Source organism: Thalassophryne amazonica, chromosome 10 (assembly GCF_902500255.1).
Source record: "Thalassophryne amazonica chromosome 10, fThaAma1.1, whole genome shotgun sequence".
In the NCBI taxonomy this organism is placed as follows: Eukaryota; Metazoa; Chordata; class Actinopteri; order Batrachoidiformes; family Batrachoididae; genus Thalassophryne; species Thalassophryne amazonica.
The window spans coordinates 110,153,722-110,175,411 of record NC_047112.1 but is presented as its reverse complement, the minus strand read 5'-3'; the positions used below and the strand labels follow the sequence as shown (position 1 = coordinate 110,175,411).

Here is a 21,690-nt window from a genome sequence, read left to right as displayed (position 1 = left end):
TGGCGCCGCCGCCTGCCCGGATCATTGACGGGGAGCCGGCTTGGACTGTGCGCCGGCTCCTGGACGTCCGTCGGAAGGGCCGGGGGTTCCAGTATTTGGTGGACTGGGATGGATACGGACCCGAACAACGCTCCTGGGTGAAGAGGAGCTTCATCCTGGACCCGGCCCTCCTGGCCGACTTCTACGCCCGGCACCCGGACAAGCCTGGTCGGGCGCCAGGAGGCGCCCGTTGAGGGAGGGGGGGTCCTGTTATGTGGGCCGGTGAAGAGGAGGTACTGCTGGCCCACCACCACCAGATGGCGCCCTGCTTGAAGTGCGGGCTTCAAGCACGAGAGGGTGTCGGAGCCACTGGGAGTGACAGCTGTCACACATCATCAGCACCAGCTGTCACTCATCCAACTTATCACCATCACCATAAAGGCCGGACTGCAACTCCACCTCCTCGCCGAGAAATCAGCCACCAGAAGAGGTAATTCTCTGCTGTACTGAAAACTGAATAATAGTCTGAACTCTTTTGCAGCCGTTTTCCTGTGGTGTTGCCTTATCTGTGGGATTGGCGTTTGGTGTGATCAGCGACGGCTTCGCTTCACACCCCAACCAGATAAGTGGTTAGACAGGAGCTGCACGAGTGTGTGATTGGAGGTGGAGGTGCTCCCTCCCTAACGAACACAGTCTGTGAGATTACTGAGTGTGCGAACTCACACTCATCAATACTGTTTCTGTTCTCTGCCAGCAGAACCAGGTCTGACAGCTGGAGACGGTGGCCACCTGGGGATCCAGGACTTAGCGGCTCCGGTGTTCTTCAGATCCGTTGGCGGTGAAGGCCGTGTGGGATCCGGCTCGGTTCTGGACAGACGTCTCCTATCCTCAAGCCTGCCCACACGTCACTCTACATATAATTATCTGTGGTACCAAAACTGTATTTGTCTGTATTCCGTTGTGCACTTCACAACATTAAATTGTTACTGTTTGGCTTATCCATTGCCCGTTCATTTAACGCCCCCTGTTGTGGGTCCGTGTACCTACACCTTCACAACACCTGCAACACATTTCAATAAAGCTGGGACAGGGGCGACAAAAGACTGGGAAAGTTGATGAATGCTCAAAGAACACCTGTTTAGAACATTCCACAGGTAAACAGGTTAATTGGAAACAGGTGAGTGTCATGATTGGGTATAAAAAGGAGCATCCCCAAAAGGCTCAGCCGTTCACAAGCAAAGATGGGGCGAGGATCACCACTTAAAAAATAGTCCAACAGTTTAAGAACAATGTTTCTCAATTGCAAGGAATTTAGGGATTCCATCATCTACAGTCCATAATATAATCAGAAGATTCAGAGAATCTGGAGAACTTTCTACATGTAAGCAGCCAGGCTGAAAACCAACATTATATGCCCATGACTTTCGATCCCTCAGGCGGCACTGCATTAAAAACAGACATCATTGTGTAAAGGATCTTACCACGTGGGTTCAGGAACACTTCAGAAAACCATTTTCTGGTAACACAGTTCATCACTACATCTACAAGTGCAAGTTAAAACTCTACCATGCAAAGTGAAAGCCATACATCAACAACATCCAGAAATGCTGCCACCTTCTCTGGACCCGAGCTCATTTGAAATGGACAGACACAAAGTGGAAAAGTGTACAGTGGTCTGATGAGTCCACATTTCAAATTGTTTTTGGAAATCATGGATGCCATGTCCTCCAGACAAGAGTTTGAAAAAGACCATCCAGATTCACAAAGTTCAAAAGCCAGCATCTGTGATGGTATGGGGGTGTGTTGTGCCCATGCCATGGGCAACTTACACATCTGTGATGGCACCATCAATGCTGAAAGGTACATCCAGGTTTTGGAGCAACACATGCTGCATCCAAGCAACGTCTTTTTCAGGGACGTCTTGCTTATTTCAGCAAGACAAAGCCAAACCACATTCTGCACGTGTTACAACAGCGTGGCTTCGTAGTAAAAGAGTGCAGGTACTAGACTGGGCTGCCTGCAGTCCAGACCTGTTGCCCACTGAAAATGTGTGCCGCATTATGAAGCGCAAAATACGACAACAGAGACCCCGGACTGTTGAACAACCGAAGTCGTACATCAAGCAAGAATGGGAAAGAATTCCACCTGCAAAGCTTCAACAATTAGTGTCCTCAGTTCCCAAACGCTTATTGAGTGTTGTTAGAAGGAAAGGTGATATAACCCAGTGATAAACATGCTGTCTCAGGAGCGGAAAAGGTTTGCTTACCACCTGGGCCGAAGCGGCTGTGCAAGCGAGAGACCGCAGCCACTCTGGCTAGGTGTGTAGGCTAGTGTCACTAACACTTAGTGACTTGATCTCTCCCATTTGCCAAGTCTTCCCTTCTCCATTGGGAACTGAAAAAAACCTGCACTTTTCATGACTACTTCGGTGATTCTAGCCAAAAACAAAACAGTACACTACTTTTTCCATGAGAAGTGATGCTGTGTTTGTGTTGTGCAACACCAGGCTGTCCTCGCAAGTGGTCAAATCCTGCAATATCACGCAGGGGCTCAAACGAGATTGCACTGCCCTATTATGCCCTGAAAGTCTGAAAGATGTGTTTGTAATAGAGAAAATAACCGCAAAGCATCATGTAAAAATGGATACCTTTTGACTGTGTTGCGCCCGCCATTTCCCACTTTCGATAGTTGGACAAATAAAGAGTATTGTTTGGACATGAGAGGTCAGGTACCGTGTTTTGCTTTTTGTTTTGCTTTTGTGGAAGTCATGTGACGTGTCAGAACCCTGTAGGGAGCTTTCTTTTGTTGAAGTTCATTTTGTGAAGCAGATCTTTGATGTTTGCTGGGACACTTTTTGTTTTTAGTGGTTGTTGTTTTGTGGTGGTGTTGTTGTATGCAAAATGTAATGTAAAGAATGTTAAAAAAATTGTAGTTGTACCATGGTCAAAAACTATGATTTTTGTCCTTTTTTGAAAAGCAGAAATTTGTGCTGCACTCTAAATCTAATTTTCAAAAAGGTATTGTACACTGCTACAGCCTTCTGTATGAAAAGTGGCTGAATTATGGATGCAGGTAGATATATACGGTGCATCCAGAAAGTATACACAGCACTTCACTTTTTCCACATTTTATGTGACAGCCTTATTCCAAAATGGATGAAATTTATTTAATTTTTTTCCTCAAATTTCTACACACGATACCCCATAATGACAATGTGAAAAAAAGTTTTTGAGATTTTTGCAAATTTGTTAAAAATAAAAACTAAGAAATCACATGTACATAAGTATTTACAGCCTTTGCCATTAAGCTTGAAACTGAGCTCAGGTGCATCCTGTTCCACTGATTATCCTTGAGATGTTTCTATAGCTTAATTGGGGTAAATTCAGTTGATTGGACATGATTTGGAAAGACACACACCTGTCTACATATAAGAGCCCACAGTCGACAGTGCATGTCAGAGCACAAACCAAGCACGAAGGCAAAGGAATTGTCTGTAGACCTCAGAGACAGGATTGTCAAAAGGCACAAATCTGGAGAAGGGTATAGGAACATTTCTGCTACTTTGAAGGTCCCATTGGGCTCCTCCATCATCCATAAATGGAAGAGGTTCAGATCCACCAAGACTCTTCCTAGAGCTGGCCACCCATCTAAACTGAGCGATTGGGGGAGAAGGGCTTTAATCAGGGAGGTCACCAAAAACCTGATGGTCACTCTGTAAGAGTTTCAGCATTCCTCTGTGGAGAGAACCTTCCAGAAGGACAACCATCTCTGCATCAATCCATCAATCAGGCCTGTATGTAGATTGGCCAGATGGAAGTCACTCCTTAGTAAAAGGCATACGCCAGTCAGCCTGGAGTTTGCCAAAAGGCACCTGAAGGACTCTCAGACCATGAGAAACAAACTTCTCTGGTCTCATGAGACAGAGTGAACTCTTTGGCATGAATGCCAGGCATTATATTTGAAGGCAACCAGGTACCATCCCTACAGTGAAGCGTGGTTTTGGCAGCATCATGCTGTGGGGATGTTTGTCAACGGCAGCAACTGGGAGATGAGTCAAGACTGAAAGAAAGATGAAAGCAGAAATGTACAGAGACATCCTGGATGAAAACCTGCTCCAGAGCACTGCTGGCCTCAGACTGGGGTGACGGTTCATCTTTCAGCAGGACAATGACCCTAAGCATACAGCCGAGATATCGGAGTGGCTTCAGGACAACTCTGTGAATGTCCTTGAGTGGCCCAGCCAGAGCCCAGACCTGAAACTGACTTAACATCTCTGGACAGATCTGAAAATGGCTGTACACTGATGTTCCCCATCCAACCTGATGGTCTTTATGTTATAATTCATATTCTCAGAAAAATGGCCAAAAAATATATCTAAAATTCTGCCAGGGTATGAAAACTTTTGAGCACAACTGTATATAAAAAAAAAAAAAAAACTCAGAAAGCATGTTCAATATTCTTCCCTGTGTCATTTCAGGTGATTACAGTTTCTTTGCATCTGTAGATTACTTGGGTTACTGACATCTGACAAAAATTTCATGTCAATAACACCTTTAGAAATATATTTCCTGAGACAAATGGTGATGTATTCAATACTTACAGTAGTATGCAAATGTTTGGGCAACCCTGATAATTTTCATGATTTTCCTTCATAAATCATTGGTTGTCTGGATCAGAAATTTCAGTTAAATGTATTACATAGCAGACAAACACTGATATTTGAGAAGTTTCTCGTATTTACAGAAAGTGTGCAATAATTATTTAAACAAAATTAGGAAGGTACATAAATTTGGGCACCCTTGTCATTTTATTGATTTGAATACATTTTGCACTAATTATTCTAACACAAAATTCGTTTGGTAAGCTCATTGACCCTTGGCCTCCTTACATAGGTGAATCCAATCATGAGAAAGGGTATTTAAGGTGGCCATTTGCAAATGCTTCTCCTCTTTGCATCTGTTCTAATGAGTGGCAACATGGGAGCCTCTAAACAACTCTCAAATGACCTGAAAACAAAGATTGTTCAACATCATGGTTTAGGGGAAGCATACAAAAAGCTATCTCAGAGATTTCAGCTGTCAGTTTCCACTATGAGGAACATAGTGAGGAAATGGAAGACCACAGGCACACTACTAGTTAAGGCCCGAAGTGGCAGGCCAAGAAAAATCTCAGATAACCTGAAGTGAAGGACCTGCTCCAAAGACCTAAAACATGATCTTACTGCAGATAGTGTCTCTGTGCATCGTGAAACTATACAGCTCACTTTGCACAAAGAGATGTTGTATAATGCTTTAATGCAGAGGAAGCCTTTTCTGCATACACACAACAAACAGTCGCTTGAGGTGTGCCAAAGCACATTTGAACAAGACAGCTTCATTTTAGAATAAGGTGCTGTGGACTGATGAAACTAAAATTTAGTTATTTGCACATAAAAAGGGGTGGTAGGCATGGCTGAAAAAGAACAGCAATTCCAAGAAAAACACTTGCTACCAACAGTAAAATTTGGAGGTGGTTCCATCATGCTGTGTGTGTGTGTGGCCAGTGCAGGTCCTGAAAATTTTGTTAAAGTTGAGGGTCACATGGATTCCAGTCAATATCAGTAGATTCTTGACAATGTTCATGAATCAGTGACAAAGTTGAAGTTGTGCCGGGGCTGGATCTTTCAACATGACAATGACCCTAAACACTGCTCAAAATCTACTAATGCATTCATGCAGAGCAACAAGTACAATGTTCTGGAATGGTCATCTCAGTCCCGAGATCTGAATATTATTGAAAATCTGTGGTGTGATTTTCAGCGGGCTGTCCATGCTCAGAAACCAACAAATCTGAGATGTTTTGTAAAGAAGAATGGCCCAAAATACCTTCAACCAGAATCCAGACCCTCACTGGAAGCTATAGGAAGTGTTTAGAGGTTGTTATTTCTGCAAAATTTACTAAATATTGATTTATTTTTTCTGTTGTGGTGCCCAAATTTATGCACCTAACATACAAATAAATTATTTAAAAAAAATCATACATTGTGACTTCTGGATTTTTATTTTTATTAGATTATGTCTCTCACAGTGGACATGCACCTAAGATGAAAATTTCAGACCCCTCCATGATTTCTAAGTGGGAGAACTTGCAAAACCGTAGGGTGTTCAAATACTTATTTTCCTCACTGTGTGTGTGTGTGTGTGTGTGTGTGTATACACACACACACACACACATTTTATCTGTTTATATTAAATGTCAAACACAAAAACAGCAAATAAAGTTAAGACAAAGCAACATAAAAATAAAAAATTCAACTGAAGTGGACATTCTAATATCAACAGAAGCAACGCTGGCCACCAGGATGCTGTGATTACTGTTCCAGGCTCACCACTATATGTCAGTACTTCCCTGTCCAGTCATTCAAGGCCAGACTGTTTTTATTACATAGTTTGGTCATTTTTTCATGTTAAAGGATGCCACAAATTAGCAGGTTCATACATCCTCAGCATCAGAAGGTGAAAAAGTGAATGACCCACTCACATACTGTATGAATGACATTCAGGTGTCACATATAAGGTTGCCCAGCACCAGATTTGTACTGTATATTTTGCAATCTGCACATTTGTTTGTTCTGTACTGAGTTTACCCTTTCTGTGTGTGGAACAAAATCAGGTTTAAAGTGAATAAATTCTGATCTTATCTTGAAATGATATTGCTTCCCTGGACTCATTCAGCACTACCTTGTCTGGATAGGGTTTAAATAAAATGAACAGGTGAGTTATTTTTGAAACCAACTGTCCTTTCCGCACACAGAAAGGGTAAAACAACAAACTTTTTTCCACACATTTGCAGAAAAAACATAAATCTGGTACGGGGTAATATCAGTACGCGATGCAGGAAAAACCCAACACAATCACTGTTTGATGCTACCCTAAGTTTATTATTTTACACATGTAGACATTCACTGTTGGAACACAAAAATGTTATTTCAGGTTGGATTATGTAAATAATGCGTCAGTCCTAAATTTCACTCTTACCATCAGTATGTGGTTGTAAATGTCTGCATGGACCTGAGCTGCCCGCTGCTTGTGATCCTCCACGGTCGTCTCCAATAGGTTCTATTTTCAGTGCTCTGTGTTCAAGTGAGTTGCTGGCATGAAGTTCCACTTCTGTGCGCTCATCAATTTCATTTTGATCAAGTTGGGATGACTGTGGTTTTTCTTCATCTTCACGCTTCACAGAGACAATAGTGAAAGGGAATTTAGTGATATGAGCCTCCCCCTGCCCATGATGCTTGTCCTCCTGACTTATCCAGAGTTCCTCCTGTTTCTCTTTAATGTTTGATGGCTCTGAGTCATTCTGGACCAGATCTGGTTTCCATCCTTGCTGCTCAAGAATGTCTTCTTTACTCACCAACAGCTGTTGCATGTCTGCAATGACAAATTTAAATGAATAAAATTATGAACAACATTCATCATTATAATGATTAAGCAGTACGTCTGTGTGTGTGTGTGTGTGTGTGTGTGTGTGTGTGTGTGTGTGTGTGTGTGTGTGTGTGTGTGTGTGTGTGTGTGTGTGTGTGTGTGTGTGTGTGTTCACAACAGCATGTTGTTGTACACTGCAAAAAGGTTTCTGAAAACAAGATCAAAACACAAAATCTGAGGGAAATTGTAGGGCTGTGAAATGAAAATTGTGAAATCAGAGGAAAATTTGCAGGGGGTCTGGGGAGCGTATCCCACCCAGGAGCTGGGGTCTTGGAGCTCGTCGAGCCCCAGAAACCAAATTAAATTTTTCATCTAATGATAGTGTCAGCATCTTCTGGAAGAAAAGAAATCTCAAAATTAGTGCACATTTAAAATGATCCTATATTCAACCTTTCATTTGAACTGTCAATGATAATGTTGAAATAACAGAATATGGCATGGAAGCAGGACATGGAAAGATTTTCCTTTTAACTGTAAACCAAATTATGCATTAACTCAGAACAGTTACACTACAAAAAAGTTATGAAGACTGAAAAGACTGTTAAAGCATTTCAAAAACCACAGCTAAAGCTTGTACAACCCCTATTCCAATGAAGTTGCAACATTGTGTAAAATGTAAATAAAAACAGAATACAATGATTTGCAAATCCTCTTGGACCTATATTCAATTGAATACACCACAAAGACAACATATTTAATGTTCAAACTGATAAACTTTATTGTTTTTGTGCAAATATTTGCTCATTTTGAAATGGATGCCTGGAACACATTTCACAAAAGCTTTGACAGTGGTATGTTTACCACTGTGTAACATCACCTTTCCTTCTAACAACAGTCAATAAGCATTGGGAACTGACGACACCAATTGTGAGTGTATAAAAGAAGCATCCCCAAAAGGCTCAGCCATTCACAAGCAAAGATGGGGCGAGGATCAACACTTTGTGAACAACTGTGTGAAAAAATATTCCAACAGTTAAAGAACAATGTTTCTCAATGATCAATTGCAAGGAATTTAGGGATTCCATCATCTACAGTCCATAATATAATCAGAAGATTCAGAGAATGTGGAGAACATTCTTCATGTAAGCAGCAAGGCCAAAAACCAACATTGAATGTCTGTGACCTTCGATCCCACAGGTGGCATTGCATTAATAACGGACAACATTGTGTAAAGGATCTTTCTGCGCGGGGTCAGGAACACTTCCGAAAACCATCGTCAGTTCACACAGTTCTTGTCTACATCTACAAGTGCAAGCTAAAACTCTACCATGCACAGCAAAAGCCAGACAACAACATCCAGAAATGACGCCGCCTTCTCTGGGCCCGAGCTCATTTGAAATGGACAGACGCAAAGTGGAAAAGTGCACTGTGGTTTGATGAGTCCATATTTCAAATTGTTTTTGGAAATCATGGATGTCAAAGTCCTCCGGAGAAAAGAGGAAAAAGACTGTCCAGACTGTTACCAGTGCAAAGTTCAAAGCCAGTATCTGTGATGGTATGGGGGTGTGTTAGTGCCCATGGCATTGCCACTTACACATCTGTGATGGCACCATCAACGCTGTAAGGTACATCCAGGTTTTGGAGCAACACATGCTGCCATCCAAGCAACGTCTTTTTCAGGGATGTCCCTGCTTATTTCAGCAAGACAATGCCAAGCCACATTCTGCACGTGTTACAACAGCGTGACTTCGAAGTAAAAGAGTGCGGGTACTAGACTGGCCTGCCTGCAGTCCAGACCTGTTGCCCATTGAAAATATGTGGCACATTATGAAGCACAAAATATGACAATGGAGACTCCACACTGTTGAACAACTGACGTTGTACATCAAGCAAGAAAGGGAAAGAATTCCACCAACAAAGCTTCAACAATTAGTGTCCTCAGTTCCCAAATGCTTATTGAGTGTTGTTAGAAGGAAAAGTGATGTAACACAGTGGTAAACATACCACTGTCCCAGCTTTTTTGAAACATGCTGCAGGCATCCATTTCAAAATGAGCAAATATTTGCACAAAAACAATAAAGTTTGTCAGTTTGAACATTAAATATTTTGTCTTTCTGGTGTATTCAATTGAATATACAGTTGGGTAAAAAAAAGTATTTAGTCAGCTCCTGATTGTTTAAGTTCTCCTAGGTCTGTAATTTTTATCATAGGTACACGTCTATGAGAGAAAAAATGAGAAAAAAAAAATCCAGGAAATCACATTGTAGGATTTTTAAAGAATTTATTTGTAAATTATGGTGGAAAATAAGTATTTGATCAATGACAGAAGTTCAACTCAATACTTTGTAATGTAATCTTTGTTGGCAATGACAGAGGTCAAATGTTTCCTGTAAGTCTTCACCAGGTTTGCACACACTGCAGCTGGTATTTTGGCCCATTCCTCCATGCAGATCTCCTCTACAGCAGTGATGTTTTGGGGCTGTTGCTGGGCAACATGGACTTTCTACTCCCTCCACATATTTTTTATGGGGTTGACGTCTGGAGACTGGCTGGATGTCCACTTCATGACCTTGAAATGCTTTTTACGGAGCCACTCCTTCGTTGCCTGAGCGGTGTGTTTGGGATCATTGTCATGCTGGAAGACCAGCCATGTTGCATCTTCAATGCTCTCACTGACGAAAGGAGGTTTTGGCTTAAAATCTCACGATACATGGCCACGTTCATTCTTCCCTTAACACGGATCAGTCGTCATGTCCCCTTTGCAGAAAAACAGCCCCAAAGCATGATGTTTCCACCCCCATGCTTCACTTTAGATATGGTGTTCTTGGAATGCAACTCAGCATTCTTCTTCCTCCAAACACAACGAGTTGACTTTTTACCAAAAAGTTCCATTTTGGTTTCATCTGACCACATGATATTCTCCCAATTCTCTTCTGGATCATCCATATGCTCGCTGGCAAACTTCAGACAGGCCTGGACATGTACTGGCTTAAGCACGAGGACACGCCTGGCACTACAGGATTTGAGTCCCTCTTTGCGTAGTGTGTAGCCTTTGTTACTGTGGTCCCAGCTCTCTGCAGGTCATTCATCAGGTCCCTCCGTGTAGTTCTGGAATTTTTGCTCACCGTTCTCATGATCATTTTGACCCCACGGGATGACATGCGTGGAGTGCCAGATCGAGGGAGATTATCAATGGTCTTCTATGTCTTCCGTTTTCTTACAATTGCTCCCACAGTTGATTTGTTCACACCAACCTGCTTGACTATTGTAGATTCACTCTTCCCAGCCTGATGCACATCTACAATTGTCTTCCTGGTGTCCTTCAACAACTCTTTGGTCTTGGCCGTGGTTGAGTTTGGAGTCTGACTCTGAGGCTGTGGACAGGTGTCCTTTATACAGATGAGTTCCAACAGGTGCCATTAATGCAGGTAATAGGTGGACAGAAAAGCTTCTTAAAGAGGTTGCAGGTCTGTGAGAGCCAGAAATCTTGCTTGTTTGTAGGTGACCAAATACTTATTTTCCACCATAATTTACAAATAAATTCTTTAAAAATCCTACAATGTGATTTCCTGGATTTTTTTTTTCTCATTTTGTCTCTCATAGTTGAAGTGTACTTATGTTGAAAATTACAGACCTCTCTCATCTTTCTAAGTAGGAGAACTTGCACAATCAGGGACTGACTAAATACTTTTTGGCCCCACAGTAGGTTGAAGCGGATTTGCAAATCATTGTATTCTGTTTTATTTACATTTTACACAACGTCCCAACTTCACTGGAATTGGGGTTGTAGAATATTTTGAAAATCATAGTAAAATATTAACATACCTTATTGTAAAAAAAAGCCACATATTCTTGTGTGAATTCCTGTAAATCCACTCAAAACCAGTGTCTTTTTCCCATGAAAAAAATTCTACATTAATAAAAACTCATTTACATTCTTGTGCAAATTCATGTAAATCCATTATTCAAAGCCACAATTTTTTTTTCCAATGAAAGAAAGCCTAGATTAATGAAAGAAAAGTCACTTAATCTTGCCTAAAATCCTTTTTGAACAGCACAATGTTTATTTTCCAGCGAGAAAAATTCTTACCGTGTTTAAATGAGGGCACAGCTCATTTTTCCCGTTCTTTCAGGTGTGTTCACGAAGCCAGCGACAATTCCATGAATTCTTGTCTTTATCAGACTATTTCAAACCATCTTTCTTGCCATCTTCCCTCTGTCCGATGGTGCTCCGTGGCACAGACATGCTGCAAAATTCTTCTTTTAAAAATTGGAGAGCTCTAAATGTTTGCGATGTCCACATGCTACGTCTAGCATAAGCATCTCGCAGGAGCCACACAGCGTGACCGCAGCAACCACCCAGTCCTGCTTTATGACAACCGTCATAACAGCCAGGCTTTGAGTGCCATTTATCCTCCGCGAAGTTCCCCGGATCCGAGGAAACTGACTTGTATCTGTAACACACAGATCAGTGTCCGAGGCCTTATAAAACTTGCACGATGTTGTAAAAAAAGAATGCTTTGTGATAGACATTTTAAAAACTCAGTGATGATCACAATTACAGAGTACAACATTCCCCCTCCTCCCCATGATGAAATCTGCGGAATTTCGCAAATCCACAGTTTTCACAACCCTGAAATTGTCTTGCTGCATGGTCAGATAATTTCACTTGACAAGATGTTTTCAATTAAGACTGTTAAATCTACAAATAAGCATGTGGAACATTAAAAAAAAAAAAAAAATCTAACCGTTCTAAATCTAAAGGTTGTTTTTGTTTGTTTTTTATCTTGGTCTTCTTCTTTCAGCTGCTCCCGTTAGGAGCAGATCAATCATTTCCATCTCACCCTGTCTTCTGTATCTTCCTCTGTCACACCAACCACCTGCATGTCCTCCCTCAGCACATCCATAAACCTCCTCTTTGGCCTCGCTGTTCTCTCCCTACCTGGTGGCTCCATCCTCAGCATCCTTCTCCCTACAGCTGTATGCAAAGGTTTGGGCACCACTGATGATTTCCATGATTTTCCTTTATAAATCATTGGTTGTTTGGATGAGTAATTTCAGTTAAATATATCATATAGCAGACAAACACTGATATTTGAGAAGTGATATGAAGTTCAGAGGATTTATAGAAAGTGTGCAATAATTCTTTAAACAAAATTAGGCAGGTGCATAAATTTGGGCACCCCAACAGAAAAAAAATTCCCAGTACCTGCACTGGCCACACAGCCCCACAGCATGATGGAACCACCTCCAAATTTTACTGTAGGTAGCAAGTGTTTTTCTTGGAATGCTGTGTTCTTTTTTCAGTCAAGCATACTTCCCCTTATTATGTCCAAATAACTAAGTTTTAGTTTCATCAGTCCACAGCACCTTATTCCAAAATAAAGCTGGCTTGTCCAAATGTGCTTTAGCATACCTCAAGCGACTCTGTTTGTGGCGTGTCCGCAGAAAAGGCTTCCTCTACATTACAGCATCTCTTTGTGCAAAGTGCACTGTATAGCTGAACGATGCTCAGAGACACTATCTGCAGCAAGATCATGTTATAGGTCTTTGGAGCAGGTCTGTGGGTTGACTATGACTGTTATCACCATCCTTCGCTTCAGCTTATCTGAGATTTTTCTTGTCCTGCCACTTCAGACCTTAACTAGTACTGTGCCTGTGGTCTTCCATTTCCTCACTATGTTCCTCACAGTGGAAACTGACAGCTGAAATCTTTGAGATAGCTTTTTGTATCATTTCCCTATACCATGACGTTGAACAATCTTTGTTTTCAGGTTATTTGAGAGTTGTTTCGAGGCTCCCATGTTGCCACTCAATAGAAGAGATGCAAAGAGGGTAAACATTTGCAAATGGCCACCTTAAATGCCCTTTCTCATGACTGGCTTCACCTGTGTAGAGAAGATAAGGTCAATGAGCTTAAATTAGTGCTAAATGTATTCAAATCAATAAAATGACAAGGGTGCCCAAATTTATGCACCTGTCTAATTTTGTTTAAATAATTATTGCTAACTTTCTCTAAATACTAGAAACGTCATTTCACTTCTCAAATATCAGTGCGTTCTTCTGCTATATGATATATTTAACTGAAATTTTTGATCCAGACAACCAAGGATTTTTAAAGGAAAATCATGAAAATTATCAGGGGTGCCCAAACTTTTGCATACAATTGTATATACCCTGAGTCCCTTGTCTGCACATGTCCAAACCATCTCAATCTCACCTCTCTGACTTTGTCTCCAAACCATCCCACCTGAGTTGTCCCTCTGATATGTTCAATCCTAATCCTGTCCATTTTCATCATTCCCAAACAGTGAGCTCAACATCTTCAACTCTGCCACCTCCAGCTCTGCCTCCTGTCTTTTTGTTAGTGCCACCGTCTCTAAGCCGTACAACATAGCTGGTAGTGCAGCATATAACTGAAACAATCATGCAAATGGTGAAAAAGCATAACATTTGGCAGAAATACTCCTTAAGACACTCCTCTTTTGAAAAAAAATGATTGGCCACTTGACTTTTGAATTGGTGGTCAGGTAGGGGTCAATTGAAGAATTACACAGGGGTCAAAATTAAAAGAAGCTCCAATCATAGTGAAAAATATTCCACATTATTTGCCTGATCTTAAAGATTCCAAAAAGGTATAGTTTGGACTATCTGTGACTGAATTCTATGGAGTTACGGGATAAAAACAGCAAGAATGGTGACAAAGGTCAGTGTCATTTTGTACAGGGGTCAAAAGTTAAAGTTACTCCAATTTTGGTAAAAAAAAATTATGCAAATTATTGGTTGAGCTAATAGGATTAATAAATGGAATAGTGTTGACAGTGGTGAATGTTTGGTCTCCAAAGTAAAGGTCAAACAAGGTCTACATCTATTGGATTCTATGACATGTGACATATGTTACCCCGTAACATGATAAGTAAGGATGATACATGGTCCAAACTATTCCTTTTTAAAACCGTGCGCTGTCCCTTTGTCTGGCCAATCAGTACAATTCCTTTTCTCCTTCCATCCTATTAAAGTTCATTTACAACTCACTGTATGCCTTTTCTTTAGCTTTTGCCACTTCCCTTTTCGCCTTACGCTATATCTCCTTGCACTCCTGTCTACTTTCTTCATGTCTCCGACTACCCCAATTCTTTTTCCCCATCTTCCTTCTCCTTATGCTTTCCTGAACATATTCTTTCCATCACCAAGCTTCCTTGTCTTACTTCCACTGTCCAGTACCTTCCGAGCTGTCTCCCTCACCACATCTGCAGTATTTTTCCAGTGGTCCAAGATTGCTTCCTCTCCATCTAGTACCTGTCTCACCTGCTCACTGAATTTCACACAACAGTCTTCCTCTCATCCTCTTCTTCACCTGTACAGACATAACACAAACCACCATCCTGTGCTGTTTAGCTACACTATCCCCTGTCACCATCTTGCAGTCTCCAATTTCTTTTAGCTTGCATCTCCTCCAAAGAATGCAGTCCACTTGTGTCCACTTTCCTCCACTCTACAACCCCAATTCCAATGAAGTTGGGACGTTGTGTAAAATGTACATAAAACAGAATACAATTATTTGCAAATCCTCTTCAACCTATATTTAACTGAATACACCACAAAGACAAGATATTTAATGTTCAAACTGATAGACTTTATTGTTCTTGTGCAAAGACTTGCTCATTTTGAAATGGATGCCTGCAACACATTTCAAAAAAGCTGGGACAGTGGTATGTTTACCACTGTGTTACATCACCTTTCCTTCTAACAACACTCAATAAGCGTTTGGGAACTGCAGACACTAATTGTTGAAGCTTTGTAGGTGGAATTCTTTCCCATTCTTTCTTGATGTACGACTTCAGTTGTTCAATAGTCCGGGGTCTCTGTTGTCGTATTTTGCGCTTCATAATGCACCACACATTTTCAATGGGCGACAGGTCTGGACTGCAGTGTTTCTGTGTAGGCTCTCAGTTGTCCAGGTGGGTTCCATAGTAGAGAAGCTTGAATCTTCGACTGGACTGGGTTGTTTGACGCGAGGACGTTTCGCTTCAAATCGCAGAAGCTTCCTCAGCTAAAATTCTTGCTCTGGAAGTCTGACTTCTGTCTGACTCTTGTAGAGACGAATGAACAGAAGCCAACAAAAGCTAGAGTTTTAAACCTAACCAGACCCCTCCTACTGAGAGGCAGACTGCTATAGGCTAGTGACTAAATAATAGCTCTAATTAGCAACTATTGTGCTCTAGTTAGCACTCTCCTAATGACAGGGCAGCTGTCCCTCCTAATGATGGGATGGGTGCCTTTCTTGATGGCTCCCTTTGGTTAGGTTTAAAACTCCAGCTTTTGTTGGCTTCTGTTCATTCGTCTCTACAAGAGTCAGACAGAAGTCAGACTTCCAGAGCAAGAATTTTAGCTGAGGAAGCTTCTGCGATTTGAAGTGAAACGTCCTCGCGTCAAGCAACCCAGTCCAGTCGAAGATTCAAGCTTCTCTACTATGGAAACCACCTGGACAACTGAGAGCCTACACAGAAACATTGCTACCAACTGTGGGCATGAGGCCCTGGCACTGGTACGTAAGCTGGAAAAGACTGATAAAAAGATAGCTAACTTTAGAAACCACTTAAGATTTAACCTGAGATGCAAACAAAACAATGTTATTCCCAAATGCATGAAGCAAAAGGCACTAGAAGCAGGCCACACAGCAGAAAAGATCCAGCACAGTTACCTTAGGAGGATTTTGGGTCTTAGAATTAGAAGACTTCATTTTAAAATATTAGACGTCCAAAATAATCTGGATAGTCTGCACAAAATGTTAGAAACTTTAATGGGGGAAGAGGCCCATAATAAGATCACAAAGTTCATAGTTAAAATTCAAATGGCTGAGCATTTAAAAAGTAAAGAGCGGCAAATCAGGAAGTTTCACAACCTTTTAGTGCAGAAAAGTCGTACTTTCAGTGGGAGTATTTTTAAAGATACACCCAGACAAATTAGTGACAACAGGGAAAATTGGGTAAAGAATCTCTCCAACAGGGTTCTTACACAGACAGAAAAAGATGTGCTCGCTAAAGGACTAAATTTCTCAGTGACCCCTAAACATATACCGACAGTAGATTACATCACTGCAGTAGAGTCAGCCATTAAACATAACAGTTTGTCAGAGTCAGAAGCTGGGGACCTCCGACTAAGAGTCACAGCAGTGCTGAACAGTGCTAAGCCTCCTCCGTCCAACATCACAGGAGAAGAACGGAAAGCTTTGTCAGCACTGCAAAAGGACCAAAGCATCCTTATCCTGCCAGTGGATAAAGGCAGATGCACGGTGGTCCTGAACACATCGGACTACGAGGCCAAGATCAGCAACTTGCTCAGTGACTCCAATACATATGAACGTCTGAAGAGAGACCCCACGAGCGGCTATAAGAAGAAAATCATTAGCTACCTCCAAAACCTGGGGAAAGAGGGACTCATCGACAGGCAGACATACTACAGACTGTACCCTGGAGACGCCACTCCGTGCATCTATGGACTGCCCAAAATCCACAAACAGGACGTGCCACTCAGGCCTATTGTATGTAGCACAGATTCCATCACGTACAATTTGGCCAAGCACCTCAAGTGGATTTTGGCTCCTCTAGTGGGTAACTCAGACCACCATGTGGAGAACACACAATTGATTTTGTGAACAAGATCAAGGACCTACAGCTGGAGGCAGATGAACCTATGGTGTCATTTGATGTGACATCGTTGTTCACCTGCATCCCCACCGCTGAGGCCATCTCAGCTGTGAGGCAGAGACTGCTGGAGGATGTGTCGCTACTTGAAAGGACCAAACTCACACCAGACCACATCTGCCAACTCTTGGAGATCTGTCTCAACACCACGTATTTCCTGTTTAGGGGGAATTACTACAGGCAGATTCATGGTTGTGCGATGGGGTCTCCGGTATCCCCCATTGTGGCCAATCTGTACATGGAGCGAGTGGAGAAGACAGCCTTGACATCTTTCACGGGCATCTCTCCCAGTCACTGGTTCAGATATGTTGATGACACATGGGTTAAAATCAAGCAACAGGAAGTTGAAGACTTTACAGAACACATCAACTCGGTGGACGCCAACATCAATTTCACACGTGAGGATGCCAGAAACAACCATTTAGCCTTCTTGGACTGTGATGTTACGATTGGAGAGAACAGGCAGCTCCAGACAGGGGTTTACAGAAAACCAACTCACACTGACCAATATCTGCTCTTTGGCTCAAACCACCCCCTTGAACACAAGCTCAGGATGATCAGGACGCTTCAACACAGAACCCTACAGGTGCACAACTGCAGAGGGAAGGGCTAAAGAACAACAACATGTCCGGAAAGCCCTCACAGTACGTGGGTACCCACGATGGTCCCTGGACAAAGTGCAGAAGTCCCAGAGAACAAAGAGACCAGATAGACAGGAGATGGAGACAAGAAGAAGAGTGTCTCTCCCTTATTTAGCAGGAGTAGGGGAAAAACTACAGAGGATCTTCAGACAACACAAAATCCCAGTTTACTTTAAACCGATTAACACCTTGAGACAGAAATTAGTTCACCCTAAGGACATGATCCCTAGTTACAAACAGAGCAATGTAGTGTATTCTGTCAGATGTCAGGAAAACTGTAACGAACACTACATAGGTGAGACTAAGCAACCTTTACACAAAAGACTATACCAGCACCACAGAGAGGGCGCCAGTGGACCTCAGTCTGCAGTTCATCTCCACCTTAAAGACAAGAACCACACGTTTGAGGACAAGGAAGTTAAAATATTAGCCAGAGAGAAGAAATGGTTTGAGGGGTCAAGGAGGCATTCTTTGTGAAACGTTTGAAACCCAGCCTTATCCGGGGAGGGGGTCTGAGACACACTTTGTTCCCTGTTTACAATGGGGTACTCAGGTCAAAGGAGTTTCAGTCCTTTGTTCATGGTAATGAGTCATTCACATCATCGGGAGAGTCATCAAGGGAGCCATCAAGAAAGGCATCCATCCCATCATTAGGAGGGACAGCTGCCCTGTCATTAGGAGAGTGCTAACTAGAGCACAATAGTTGCTAATTAGAGCTATTGTTTAGTCACTAGCCTATAGCAGTCTGCCTCTCAGTAGGAGGGGTCTGGTTAGGTTTAAAACTCCAGCTTTTGTTGGCTTCTGTTCATTCGTCTCTACAAGAGTCAGACAGAAGTCAGACTTCCAGAGCAAGAATTTTAGCTGAGGAAGCTTCTGCGATTTGAAGCGAAACGTCCTCGCGTCAAGCAACCCAGTCCAGTCGAAGATTCAAGCTTCTCTACTATGTCTGGACTGCAGGCAGGTCATTCTAGTACCTACACTCTTTTACTACGAAGCCACGCTGTTGTAACATGTGCAGAATGTCGCTTGGTATTGTCTTGCTGGAATAAGGACGAACCTCCCTGAAAAAGATGTTGCTTGGATGGCGGCATGTGTTTCTCCAAAACCTGGATGGGCCTTTCAGCATTGATGGTGCCATCACAGATATGTAAGTTGCCCATGCCATGGGCACTAACACGCCCCCATACCATCACAGATGCTGGTTTTTGAACTTTGCACTGGTAACAATCTGGATGGTCTTTCTCCTCTTTTGTCCAGAGGACACGACATCCATGATTTCCAAAAACAATATGAAATGTGGACTCATCAGACCACAGCACACTTTTCCACTTTGCATCTGTCCATTTCAAATGAGCTTGGGCCCAGAGAAGGTGGTGGCGTTTCTGGATGTTGTTGATGTATGGCTTTCACACTGCATGATAGAGTTTTAACTTGCACTTGTAGATGTAGCGACAAACTATGTTAGCTGACAGTAGTTTTCTGAAGTGTTCCTGAGCCCATGCAATAAGATCCTTTATACAATGATGTCGGTTTTTAATGCAGTGCCACCTGAGGGTCGAAGGTCACGGGCATTCAATGTTGGTTTTTGGCCTTGCCACTTACATGTAGAGAGTTCTCAGATTCTCTAAATCTTTTGATTATATTATGGACTGTAGATGATGGAACTATTACTATTATATACTGGACTATTTTTTCACTCAGTTTTTCACAAAGTGGTGATCCTCGCCCCATCTTTGCTTGTGAATGGCTGGGCCTTTTGGGGATGCTCCTTTAATATCCAATCATGACACTCACCTGTTTCCAAACAGGTGTTCTTTGAGCATTCATCAACTTTCCCACTCTTTTGTTTCCCCGTCCCAACTCTTTTGAAATGTGTTGCAGGCATTCATTTCAAATTAAGCAAATATTTGCACAAAAACAATAAAGTTTATCAATTTGAACATTAAATATCTTGTCTTTGTGGTGTATTCAATTGAATATTGATTGAAGAGGATTTGCAAATCATTGTATTCTGTTTTTATTTACATTTTACACAACGTCCCAACTTCATTGGAATTGGGGTTGTAATTTGTCACACTGTGCTCCTCCCTTTGCCTGAAGTAGGTATTCACCATAAGCCATTTCCATCCTTGTTGTAAAATCTACTACCATCTGTCAATCCACATTCCTGTCCTTGATACCATATCTACCCATTAATTCCTCATCACCTCGGTTCCCTTCACCAGCATGCCCAATGAAGTCCACTCCTCTCACCACTCTTTCATGCTTTGGTACACTCTGCACCACCTCATCTAACTCACTCCATAAATCTTCTTCCTCCTTCGTCTTGCAACCTACCTGTGGGGCATATGCACTGATCATATTCATCATTACCCCTTCAATTTACAACTTCACACTCATCACCCTGTCAGACACTCGCTTATCCTCCAACAGTCTTAACATACTCGTCCTTTAAAATAACCCCAACTCCATTTCTCTTCCTATCCACGCCATGATATAACAACTTGAACCCACTGCCGACACTCCTGCCCTTACTTCCCTTCCACGTGGTTCTTGCACACGCAATATGGAAACCTTTCTCCTCTCCATCATGTCAGTCAGCTCTCTCCCTTTACCAGTCACACTACCAACATTCAAAGCTCTGACTTTCACTTCCACCCTTCTAGTTTTCCTCTTCTCACACTGTCTCTGGACATGTTCTCCTCCTTTTCTTCTTCTTGTTCTGTTATAGATTTGTTATTATTTAATCATAGATGGCTAATAGACATATTGATTTTGCGCAGATTTTTTATTTGATTACAGCTCACCTTCTCAGGGTTCCGAGATCAACACCTCCCCCCCCAACACACACACACACACACACACACACACACACACACACACACACACACACACACACACACACACACACAACTTTACACTGGATTTACTGATCTCAAAAACATTTCCCGGTGAAACAGAAATATGGGAGACATGTACCTATGCATTTAGCACTGTCATTTCAGTGGCACCCAAGGATGCACTGTAGATCATCAAAAAAAAAAAGTTTCCCTGATTCTGTTTTTTTGTTTGTTTGTTGTTTTTTTGCTGACATATGATGTTGACTCTATAACAACTCCAACATAAACTAACAGGTGTAAGTTTGATGTGGTGGAGTTCACTGCAAAAATCTTATCCAGTATAACTGTCTAAGGCAGGGGTGGCCAAGTTCGGTCCTCGAGAGCCACATTCCTGACACTTTTAGTTGTCTCCCTGCTCCAACACACCTGAATCCAATGAAAGACTCGTTAGTAGACTTTTAATGAGCCTTTCATTGGATTCAGGTGTGTTGGAGCAGGGAGACATGTGTCAGGAATGTGGCTCTCGAGGACCAAACTTGGCCACCCCTGGTCTAAGGCATTTAAATAGTTTTATCTCAGGAAGATATAATTATTTGTTTAAAGAAAAGCTTAAAATCTTAACCAATGGAGTCTTGGAAACACCCTGTAGCAGTAAATACCAGTAACAGCAGTAAAATAAAGCTCAAAATGAGTTTTCTCAGCAAATTTTTAAAAATTGGTGAATTTTCACTTTTTCCACTGGCATTTTTTTTTTTTTTTTTGCTCGTTACAAGGTGTGGGGGTTTTTTGTTGACTAAAAAAATAGACAAATATTCTTGGTAAGATTTTAGTATTGGTCTAAAATATATTTAGTGAACAAACCTGCACTGTATGAATGAACTGCAGGCTTGAAAACAGCATCCAGCACTTTTCTTCTTTTAAACCATCTTCCAGAGACTCTGCGATTCTCTTCTTTAACAGCAAATAGCCGCTGATTTTAAACGACCTTCTCGGCTGTTGCAGTTTTTGCACTATCTCCGTTTTATTGACACTTTCATTTGGTGCTAGAACGCTTTCAAGCACATAAGATAAGTTTATAGACAGAGACAGAATTTGTTCCAAGGAGAGTCTTCGGTGTTTC

At 41.9% G+C, this 21,690-nt stretch overlaps 1 protein-coding gene across 1 annotated transcript in view; it reads right to left on the bottom strand.

Moving 5' to 3' along the window:
• LOC117519363 (zinc finger protein 260-like) overlaps nucleotides 1-21,690 on the bottom strand; it is a 44,355-nt gene extending 22,665 nt beyond the window's left edge. Inside the window, exons 1-2 of the mRNA XM_034180715.1 lie at nucleotides 21,432-21,690; nucleotides 6,996-7,388 (exon numbers count right to left, since the gene is read on the bottom strand). Coding sequence (XP_034036606.1) covers nucleotides 6,996-7,386 — 391 coding nt within the window. The 5' untranslated portion in view covers nucleotides 7,387-7,388; nucleotides 21,432-21,690. The remainder of the gene's footprint in view (nucleotides 1-6,995; nucleotides 7,389-21,431) is intronic.